Genomic DNA, 12,064 nt, shown 5'->3' on the forward strand with positions numbered 1-12,064 from the left:
TTGATGGTGGGTCTGAGGAAAATTCTGTTGTAAATTTCTTAGAGAAATTAGAATGTTTGAGATTATCTCGAGGTATTTCCGAAGCTGAGCTATTAGCATCTGCAGGGGATTTATTTGTTGGAGTTGCTTTTACCTGGTATCTTAATAATAGGTCTTCTTTTGTTGATTGGAGTGATCTGGTGAAGCAGTTAAAGCTTGAGTTTTTACCATATAACTATCAAGAGGACTTGTTAGATGAAATTCGTGCAAGGAAACAAGAAAGTAGGGAACCTGTGTCTCTTTTTGTTAATTCGATGCAACGTTTATTTGACCGGTTGGAGACAAAGTTAGATGAGGCAACGATGGTGAAGTATATTCGTCGTAATCTTTTGCCAAAATTCATGCAGTCGTTAGCTTTAGTAGATATCTTTTCAGTAGCAGAATTAAAGGTTAAGTGTCGACGATTAGAAGAATCGTTTGATTTAACAGAAGCTTCTAGTAGTTCGTATCGTCCTAGGAATGATATGGAGTCCAACGTTAGTGCTCGATCTTCAGATACCCGGACTTTCCGTCCTATCCGTCAACAAATAAATGCTGTTACGTCCAATAACAGGAAGCCAGGCTGTTGGAATTGTGGAGGAGGTCATTTTTTTGTTCAATGTACACTCCCCTTAAAAATGTTTTGTTATGGTTGCGGACTTCCTGGAGTTATTAAGCCTAGGTGTAAGGTTTGTTCAAAAAACGAGTATGGCAGGGGCGATGTGCAGGCTCACGACGTCCCTCTAGCTACAAACAACCCATCGTCAAACGGTCCTTCTCAAAGCACCGACAAATCTCGCAAAAAGGGGTCCCATACAAAAACGTCTCCATCAAAAGACAAATAAAACACTTGTCAACTCGTCGTTCATCATCTGTTAGGTTTAGTAAGACGTCCAAGGATGAGTGGTGTTCTTGGCTTCAAGTTGTGAAAAAATTTTGTTGTGCAGATGTTTCGTTACCTTTGTCTATGAGTACTCTGTTGTTTAAGAAGGAGCATGATAATCGTCCTTATATCACTGTGAGTGTACTAAATAAGGAAGTTTCTGCTTTAATTGATAGTGGTTCGAACATCTCAGTTTTAGGTTTTGGGTATAAAAAGTTGATGGACGCGGATGTTTTACAGTTTTCTTGTCTGGAAGGTGTTGCAGTTACCACCGCTGATGGCCAGGTTCAGAATGTTAATGGTTGTATTGATATTCCAGTATTAGTTTCAGGAATTAGCAAGGTTATTAAATTCTTTGTTATTCCAACTGTCACATGTCCTATTATTTTGGGAATGGATTTTTTGCGCTTATTTAAGGTTCAGTTAGATTTCTCCCTAAATTCTTTTGATGTGTCGTCTCTCTCGCTTATGGTTGTGAATACAATTACGGATTTTTCACGGTTGTCGGATTTGCAGAAAAGTCAGTTAGAGTTAGTCTTGGATCAGTTCAAAGAGATTGGACCTGAAGATCGTCTTGGTCGAACACATTTGTTGAAGCACACTATAGATACTGGTGATTCACCACCTTTTAAGCAACGTCAATATCCATTGTCAGTGGCTATGCAGGATCATTTGTATAAAGAAGTTGATAACATGCTTAAGTTGGGGATAATTGAGGAAAGTCATTCTAGTTATTCTTCACCAATATGGTTAGTTAAGAAATCTGACGATACATATCGAATTTGCTTTGATGGTCGTAAATTAAATTCTTTAACAGTTAATAAGGATTCTTTTCCCTTACCATTAATTGATACCATATTAAGTAAACTTCGAGACACAAAATATATTTCTTCAATTGACCTTAAACAGGCATTCTATCAAATTCCGTTGGATGAAGGATCTAAATGCAAAACTGCATTTGCTGTGCATCAGAAGGGATTATTTCACTTCAATGTTATGCCATTTGGTTTAGTGTCTGCACCACAGACAATGTGTAGATTGATGGATTTAGTTTTGGGTCCTGCGTTTGATCAGTATGTGTTTTGGTATTTAGACGATATTATTGTTGTTACTCCTACATTTGAAAAACATTTAGAAATTTTGAGTCAGGTTAGAGAACGGTTGAAGGCTGCCAACCTTACTGTTAATTATAAGAAGTGCAATTTTTGTCGACCTTCGTTGAAGTATTTAGGTTACATCGTAGATGATAAGGGGCTTCGTACCGATCCAGAAAAGGTTTCAGTTATTTGTGATTTTCCTACCCCTAGAACTACTACTCAGGTTCGTAGATTAATTGGTATGATTGGGTATTATCGTCGGTTTATTGCAGATTATTCTTCTTTGGCTACCCCAATTACGAATTTGTTGAAAGATCGGAAAAAGGGACAATCTATTGAATGGACATCAGAAGCTGAGGAAGCTTTTACTCGCATCAAGTCGTCGCTCACCACCGCGCCTGTTTTAAGTAGCCCTGATTTTCAGAAACCGTTCTTTTTGATGTGTGATGCTAGTGATTTTGGTGTTGGTTGTGTTATTTTTCAACTTGAAGATGGGTTGGAGCATCCAATTGCGTATACTAGCAAGAAATTCAATAAGTGTCAACGAAATTATACTAGTACGGAGAAAGAGTTAATGGCTGTGTTACATGGGGTGGAACATTTTCGTTATTTTTTGGAAGGTCGACATTTCACTGTCTTTACTGATCATTCATCGTTAGTGTGGCTGCATAACATGAAAAATCCGTCACCAAGATTAGCTCGTTGGATTGTTCGTTTAGCGCAGTATGATTTTACTATAAATCATCGTAAGGGTTCAAGTAACGTGGTAGCTGATTGTCTTTCTCGTATTCATGATGTCAATGTTCTGGATTTATCGTTATTGAAACCAGACTCGTGGTATAAACGAATGGTTACTCGAGTGTCAAGTGATCCTGAGAAGTATCCTACATTTAAGGTAGAAAATGGTGTATTATACAAGCATATTTTTAACCGTTTCGAACCTTTGTCTAATGCTTCGAATTGGAAAATTGTCGTTCCTTTCTTGAACCGTAGAGAAATAATTTCAAAATTCCACGATGATCCCACAGCTGCACATTTTGGAGTGTACAAAACTTTAGGTAGAGTACTGGAGTTATATTATTGGCCGAATATGCGATGAACCATTTATAATTATGTTAGGAAATGTGAGGTCTGTGCAGCTTGTAAAGTTGACAATCTTCCACAGGCAGGTTTGTTAGGGTCCTATAGGAATATTAATTTTCCATTTCAAATGTTGTCTTGTGATTTATTAGGTCCTTACCCTCGTTCGAAGAATGGAAATACTTCATTATTAGTTGTTGTGGATTGGTTCACTAAGTTTACGTTGGTTCATCCTATGCCTAAAGCTACAGCGGCTCGTATAGTTCGTTTCTTGGAGAACGATGTGTTCTTGATTTTTGGCGTTCCGCAAATTATGTCGTGTGACAATGGAAGGCAGTTTATCTCTCAAAATTTTAAGGATTTGATGTCGAGGTATTCAGTCCAAAAGATATTCTATAACGCAAATTTTCATCCTCAAATTAACCATACAGAGCGTGTAAACAAATCAATTGTAACTGCTATTCGATCTTATTGTCACGACAATCATCGTGATTGGGACAAGAATATTTATCAGATTGCCCAAGCTATTCGGTTGTCCAAACATGAGGTTACTGAGCAGACTCCTGCTTATTTGACTTTTGCTCGTCATGTGCCAATAGATGGTGGTTATTTTGGGAAAATTAGTGAGAATGCTGATAATTTATTTGAGATTGAGGATAAACTTCACCGTCTTGAAGATGTTCAAGTGATGCCGAAAATATTTAGTGATGTTAGGAAGCGAATTCATAATTCGTATGTCAGATCGAGTCAGAGGTATAATTTGCGAAAACGAAATGTACAGTTTCATGTGGGTGATGCTGTTTGGAAACGGAATTTTACGCAGTCTAGTAAGGTGGATTTTGTTGCAGCGAAGCTGAATAAGAAGTATATTCCTTGTGTGGTTAGTAAGGTAGTGTCTCCAGTTATTTATGAATTGAAATCGAGGGATGGTAAAAATTTAGGTCGTTGGCATATTAAAGATTTAAAGGCTGATACAAGTAGAGTAGAGTCAGAGTCAGAGTCGTCCTCTGATTCCTCCGAGTCATCCGTTGAGTCGGATCAAAATTAGATGTGACTTTTGTGTTGTAAGGACGTACAGAATGCACTTCATAAGTATGTACTTTCATTTAGTATTGGGATGTAAATCCACTTTAGCGTTATGTTACTTATTGCATTGTTTTGGTCAGGGTTGAGTAAATTTAAGGTAACACTTCCTGTAGTAGTATAGCTATAGTGGTTCTGGGCCCAAAATATCGGGCCCAGAATTCCTAGGACTTTTCCATGTTAATTTTTGGACCCAGAATTCCTAGTACTTTTCAATGTAAAATATCGGGCCCAGAATTCCTAGGACTTTTCAATGCTTTTTCTCTCTAGGACATATCGTCGAGGTTCGGTGAGGCTCGGTGAGGCTCGTGGTGGGGGATTTGGTTTATTAGCAGAAATGTGTGAATTGTGTGTTAGCAGTAACAACAAAAAAATGGTAGAGAATTATGAAGTGCGAGATAGAGTGTCAGAGTTGTATAACGTTTTTTGGAGCCTATCAAGAGAAGCATGGCATGAGTATAAGGTAACGTCAGATCGTTCAAAGTTGTATCTAGCATGTGATTATGATGAAGCGGTAGGTGTTTGTGCTGCGTTCCTGAGCAATGATATTAATCTGAATACATTATGTGGGGACATAACTGATTTAGGATATGGTCAATATTGTAATGCTCTAATGCCAGATGAAGGGTTTTTTAGTGAAGAGGAAGAAGAGGAGGAAGATGAAGTCGATTAAGAATAGTAAAGAACAAAAAATGTTACTTTTGTGTGTGTGTATGTGATTTTAAAATAAAATAAAAATTTCATACTATTGTTTTTATCTGAGATTGGTTTTAGGTAAGAAGTATGACTAAGAAAGAAATAAAAGACATATTTTGTTATTCTTTTATTAAATTCATAGGTATACAAAACAAATGTCATTCAAATGTAGTATATTTATATAGATTCGTGATTTTAAAATAAAATAAAAATTTCATACTATTGTTTTTTTTTATCTGAGATTGGTTTTAGGTAAGAAGTATGACTAAGAAAGAAATAAAAGAAATTTTTTTTTATTCTTTTTATTAAATTCATAGGTATACAAAACAAATGTCATTCAATGTAGTATATTTATATAGATTCGATATCTTCAGAGCAGCAGCTTGTTTGTAAAAGCTTTCGGCGTTCTTCCAAAAATAATCTCTGTAGCTGATAGGTCTATTTTGAAATTGTGTAAGTTTATAGTGTCCACATAAGATTGGGCTTTTGAATGGAACAATAGGATAATAATGGTCATTTGATCCTATTGTAAAACCACAGGAATAGTTTCCTACTTTCTCATCTTTACAGGTAACTGAGGAATACATTGGTACTGGATTTTCAGAACGGAACGCTAAATATTCATTTAAAATTATTTCATTGTGATATACTTCTGCAACTATAAAGTCACCATCGTCAATTTGGTATTCAGTATTAACAAACACAGTTTTGGATGCTGGAACTCCAATAATTTGTGTAACAAGAACGATAGCAAATAATAAATAAAAAAAATACATCTTCATTGTTGTGGCTCTTCAATACACAGTGAAATTGAAAATCTCTTGTAGCTGTATATATCTTTTAAAGAGAGAGAGAACTGGAGGGGGTAGTAGCGCCTTCGCATGAACTAAAACAAGAAAAAAATATAAAATTAAAAGTGATTCTTTTTGTATTAATTTTTTTATATTTTACGTTTTTTAGTGTGGATCTTGATGTATTCTTGTATGAAGGTCTTCTAAAATGGCAATTGAGGAGTTCATTCTTCTTCTTCCCACCCCCAAGGGAGAGTATCAGTTTCAAAATAATTGACTATTCTTTTATCATCAGTAGGTCTTAAGGCAACTTTATTTTGTTGAATTGTGTAAACCTCATGTTTTTTAGAAATGATAAGATTTTGGGTAGCTTTGATAAGATTTAATACTATATTCTTCTTTTTCATTTAATACTTTTAATGCATACATTTTTGATCGTAAACCTACAAACTCAGTCATAATTCGACCACCATTTTCATCTTTCATTAATCCTAAAACTTTTTTATTACATAGTGGCATGTTATAGGCATTATTTACTGAAAAATTTGATGTGTCAAACTTATTTATATCAGCCCTCATATGCTCATATACATTTTCGTCGAAAATATGATAAATTAAAGAGTCAGTGTCACAATAAAGGAGTTTTGCGTTATCTCCAAATTTGTTTTTAGTATAGTTATAATTGAAGTCGTACAACCAAACTTTAGATAAATCTAAAATAGAAAAACCTATAAAAAGAGGTTTATTAAATGTTATTTGTGTTCGTTTCATTTCTACAACTACAAGATTTTCATTAATAATAGATAGACTATGAAAATTGGGTTTTGAAATGTAATTTCGAACACCATAACGGCCTTTCCACTTTGATAGTAATTTACAGTCCTTGTATTTACGTACATTTTCACAGGTCTTACCGAAGAAGGAATTTGTCATCATTTTGTAATTATTTGATTCAAATTCATTTTTACTTTTTTTCCTAAGTTCTGTATTTAGATCAACATATTTCTTCACCCAAGGTGCCTGATTGAATTTTAAGACTCTGTAAATTTTATCAAGTTTTAAACCTAGTGTTACTGCTTGTTGAAGAGCTCTGTAATGAATTATATAGTGTTTTTTATCAAATAAAGTTGTTAATAATTTTGTTACTTTGGATTTTGATTTTGGTGGTATTAGATGTTCAGGACATAAGGGTAAATCTTTGTGTATATTAAATAGTTCTTTTGAATAAATAATGTCACATTCTAATATATATCCGATATCAGAGTTTTTATCAACGGTTGTAATATCTGACATCACATTAGGATCTATCCATTCAAAACCTCCATAAGGTAGAGAAAAACACATTATTGTACCATATAAATTTACAAAATCCCAATATATTAAGTAGGAATCACGATCTTGTTCATTATAGTCTTTACTCATATATTTGTTATTTGCTTTGCCATATCTATTGGATACTTGTGAAATTCCTCCTCGTAGACCTCGTTCGATAAACATTACTTTATCTATGTCATCTAATAACTCAATTTCTACTCCAGTAATCTTAAGACATGCATCAAATGATAATCCTGGAGCTGTGTAATAGTGAAGAGGATCTAAGCCATATGTTTTTAAAGAAGTTTCCCGAAAATTTTCAACAATATCACCTAATAATAATACGTCTGTAGTTAGATAAATTTCCGAAAAATCTTTTAACGTATTATTATGAAATTCTGTCCATATGTTGCATGCATGATTGTAATCATCATCCCTAATATGTGTTTTAGTAAGAGTGCTATAAAAAGCATTTTTAGGAGGTAAATTTTCATCTTTAAGTTTCTCCCAAGAATCTAAATACTCATAAGGAAAAACACCTTTTCGTGTCAACAAATTAAATTGGATTTCATTTGGGAAAAACGATTTTAAAATTTTGTTTTGAGAAGTAGTCAAATAGGAGGCAAGCTTATCGATACTTTCAGACATAAATCTATAGGAATCGATAAATCGTAAACTGCATTTAGTACCTTGTACAAATTTTGTAAAGGAAATATATCTTTCTTTATTTAGAGGTAATATTTGAAAATTTCCTTCAATGTCCGTATTTAAATGTTTAATTAGGAAGTGACTATCATATCCCAAATTATGAAATACTATAGGTATCATAAAAGTTTCACGTAACTGTAAATTGCAACATTGATGTGAAGGACCCCTATAGGTTCCAGTCCTGTGGCAATGATCTTTGCATTTAATATCATCATCTGAAAAGGGTTGTGTGCAAATATAACAATTCTGCATTTAAAAATAGATTTTCTTCTAGATTTGTCAAAGGTGTCATTGGAACAACGTTTGAATAGATATCATCCAGTTTTTTACTGATTAACCCTAATTCTTTAACAAACCAGGATATACAGTCCTCTCCTGTATAAATTTTAAATTGTGTTAATGAATCATCATATGAACATTTTAGTAGAAAAGCTACACTATAAGGTACATGATGTTGAATTTTTCTCATGTTCGCCGTTGGAATGGTAGGATCGGAATACTTTAATAGGACACATTCTATATCTGCGTAAATGACAAAGGAAACTTTAATTTTGTTCTTAAAATTAGAAAATTTCAAGATTCTCTTATTCCAATTGGGAATTATCATTTTAGTATTATTCATTGTAAAACAGTCCACCCAATGTTGTTGAAGAAGAGGTTCAGATGAAAAATAATTTAAACATCGATCACATATCCACTTTTTAGTATTACTATTATTTAATTGTGTAAAAACTAATTTTGATAAATTTTTTATAAGGACATAATGGTAAATCTGATAGTGATCAATACAAATATTTTCAAAATTAATATTATTATCTCGATTGTCATATTCAATATTTTCATTTGTATAAGGAAGTATTAGTAGATTGACACGTTTTCTAAAGTCAAATTTACTTAAACAGACTGGTGCTATGCTGTTATGTTCAAAAATACCAAAAACGTTTATGGATATATTATTCATTTGTTCAAATTTCCCTATATCTTTTAATCTCATTGGGAAATCAATGTTATCATATTTTAGAACACTTGAAAAATGTGGATATGAGGATATTCTACTAGAATTTGTATTTGGTTGTACAGGAAACAAATATGCCACAACAGACCAAAGGAAACAGTAATTATCATTGTTTTTAATATTAATACAAGATTTTTTATTTTTAATAAAATCAGGTAATTCTATGTAACTAGAACAACCTACTGCTATGGGTATATACTGATTTATATTTACTTTTAAATTCAAAATTTCATACAATGCAAATCCTGAATCTCTCTCCTGAAAATCTTCAATTTTTGATAATATTCTATTAATGACGTATTCCTCATACCACTCTTTTAAATTAGTAGTGTGATCAATTATTTCGTTTTTTGTTGCAAAATGTTTAATATCAGTTTCTAAATTATGAGGTTTAATAAAATTTGCTAAAAATACAGTATTGACTTTTAAAAGTGTTTGTTTTAGTGCCTCTTTAATTTTTAGAAAAAAACTTCTAAATGCCTTTTTCAAAAATGTTTTAGGATCTTTAAAATTTAAATTAATAATTACACCAGTTTTGATTCTTTTATTAAAACTTGACTCTAAATCACGCCATATTAAATTATTATTAGTTTTTTTTTTAGATTTTTGTTTTTTTGACTGTAGTTTTAATAATTTTCGATGTTTCAAATTGTGTTTGTGATAATTTAAAAGACCCAAACCCGTTTTAATTCTATTACGATGTTTAATATGGTGAGACTTATTTTGAATTGCTTTCTTAACTAAATTTATACTTATTTTGATAAATCTGATCCACTTGTTGAACTCCTCAATTGTTCGTAACAGCATTACAACTTTTTCCACTTTCTTCACCATATCCAAAACAAACATATCCAAAGTTTGTGAAGACATGGTATGTTTTATATTATTTTCAAAAATACTGACAACTCATTGGCACTTCTGCTACACTGAAGCTACCGATTCTAAATGAACCGCAAGCAGTACGTAAATGATTGTTTGATCATGTTTGTGCATAGTAATTATTTGTAAGTAGGTATGCATGGTCATTAGATAACAACAATGTTGCAAATAACCATTATTTTAATTATTCATTAAAACATTTTTCTTCACAATTAGATAGATAGCAACAAAGTAATAAATAAGGTATTTTTACAATAATTGGATTCTAATTATATATATGCAAAATTATTCATTAAAACATTTTTCTTGTCAATGAGATAGATAGCAACAAAGTAATAAAATAAGGTATTTCACAATAATTGGATCCTAATTATTTTAAAATAAGTGGAATTGCATAGATATGCTTAAACAAAAAAACAATTTGTAATTAATGACCATTAGATAACAACAATGTCACAAACACCAATTATTTTAATTATTCATTAAAACATTTTCTTGCAATGCACTTATTAGAAAAAAATATGTAATATAATTGCTTTGTTTTCCAATAAGTGCATCTCATTAAAAATGTTTTATGTAGTATTTTAGTAGGTAATAGATAAAATTTTGATATATATATATATATATATATATATATATATATATATATATATATATATACAGGTGCCTGCAAACGGATATGATATTATACCAATAACAGGTGGAAATAAGTACTAAGTGAGTAACATTTTGTCATTGTTGGTGTATTCATCGTGGTCTCATTTATTGTCACTGTTTTATTTATTGTTTATTGTTGTTCTTTTCTATATATAAAATGTCTGGTGTACCATGTACAATTTTGGTATCCATAGAAGATAGATTAAATTTCCCCACGAAAATGGCTCTAGTAGTCATAAGGCAGCTATTCAGGTATGTTTTTTTTTTAACAATCAGTTTTTGCATTCCATTTCAGATATGGTTTAAGAAGCATATCTCTCCGGAATGATAGAATCTTAATAGACTTAGTATATACCCCAAAGTCCACAACGCTGTCGAGAAAATTTGGTAACTTACCAGTAAAATATATCCGTATGCAAATAAATGATTCTAATGAGATATGATTGTTTGAAAAAGCAATGAAGAGATACTACTTTGACTTAGAGGAGGAGACAGAAGCTCTTCCTCCTCCTCCTACTACTACTCCTTCTATTAAATCAATTCAGAAGGAACCTTTAAAGAAAAAATGGAAGAGGAGAGTAACACAGCATGTTGAGTCCATTGATCTTGATCAAAATTCACAAGTGTGGTCATTTGATGAACACATTATAGATGATGATGATGATGATAAAGAAGATCATACCAGAAGAGCGACAATAAGTGAGACCAGAAATGACTACGGCGACGACGATGACGATGACTGCACCACCACATTGATACCTCCTACGGAGTAATTTTGTATTAATATATATATAACTGCAATTTATTTTTTGGTTTTTTTTTGTTTTAGAGGTACAGTACTGTGTGGAGATTGTAAAATTTTTTTTTGTTTCTGCAAACTTTCCTTAAGAATTCACTTAACTTCATTATATTGTGAGGAAACACTTCCAACAAGTGCAGAATGGTAAATGCATCAGAAACTGAAGAACGAGCTAAAATTCAGAAAATAGCAGTTGAGATTATAAAGGCACCTATGATAAGACATATTTTTATAACACTACTGGCAGTCTGTAAAAATCCACGAACGTTAAGCCCTAACGATTTAAGTAGGATTATTAATCACCACTCACATCGTGTACTCCCAAGTATTGTAACAGATGCATTTTTTCGAAACTTCAACTTACCAGTTGAACCAGAGGAGTCCGATTATGATTCTGATGAAACAATTTGTGAATAATAATAATGATAATTGCAGCTATATTATACATATATATATATTTGTTTGCGTTATGCTTTGTACATGAGGAAAAAAAAATAAAAAAAATTTTTTGACAATATGAGTTTTATTTGTCACAAGTAACATTTTCAATATTAGTAATAAATTTATTCATTAACCAATCATGTATTACATTTACAATTTCTAGAGAACAACTTAAGGTATTGATAGTATGTACATTGCAATGGATTAACATATTGCGTGAATTTTGTTTTAATACACATAATTTTGGACAGTTCATTGTAGCTTCTATATCTATAATTTTATTACACAAAAACTTTTGGAGTGTCTTCTTTTTCGGACTTCCTTTGACTACAATTGTATTGGTTCCAATAATATTTTTAATGTACTCACTAATAGTTTCCATTGAAATATTATTGGGATGTGAACTATTCCAATTTATTCCATGTATATTGTCGGTTATCCACTGAAGATGGTGTTTATGTTTTTCTGCAAAACAATCCAAACTCACAGGATAATTGACAAATGTATGATGCCACACACGTGTATATATATTAAATATACATATTTCTTTAATAAAGAACTCGCTGTCTTTATATTGGAAACCTTGGATATCTATAATAAACA

At 32.0% G+C, this 12,064-nt stretch overlaps 1 protein-coding gene across 1 annotated transcript; it reads right to left on the reverse strand.

The window, feature by feature from the left end:
* Positions 1–5,993: 5,993 nt before the first annotated feature.
* Positions 5,994–7,610, reverse strand: LOC126891411 (uncharacterized). Its single transcript, XM_050660583.1, has one exon. It carries the CDS (start codon positions 7,608–7,610, stop codon positions 5,994–5,996), a length of 1,617 nt encoding a protein of 538 aa, XP_050516540.1.
* Between the last annotated feature and the right edge of the window lie 4,454 nt (positions 7,611–12,064).

Source organism: Diabrotica virgifera, chromosome 9 (genome assembly GCF_917563875.1).
Source record: "Diabrotica virgifera virgifera chromosome 9, PGI_DIABVI_V3a".
Classification (NCBI taxonomy): domain Eukaryota; kingdom Metazoa; phylum Arthropoda; class Insecta; order Coleoptera; family Chrysomelidae; genus Diabrotica; species Diabrotica virgifera.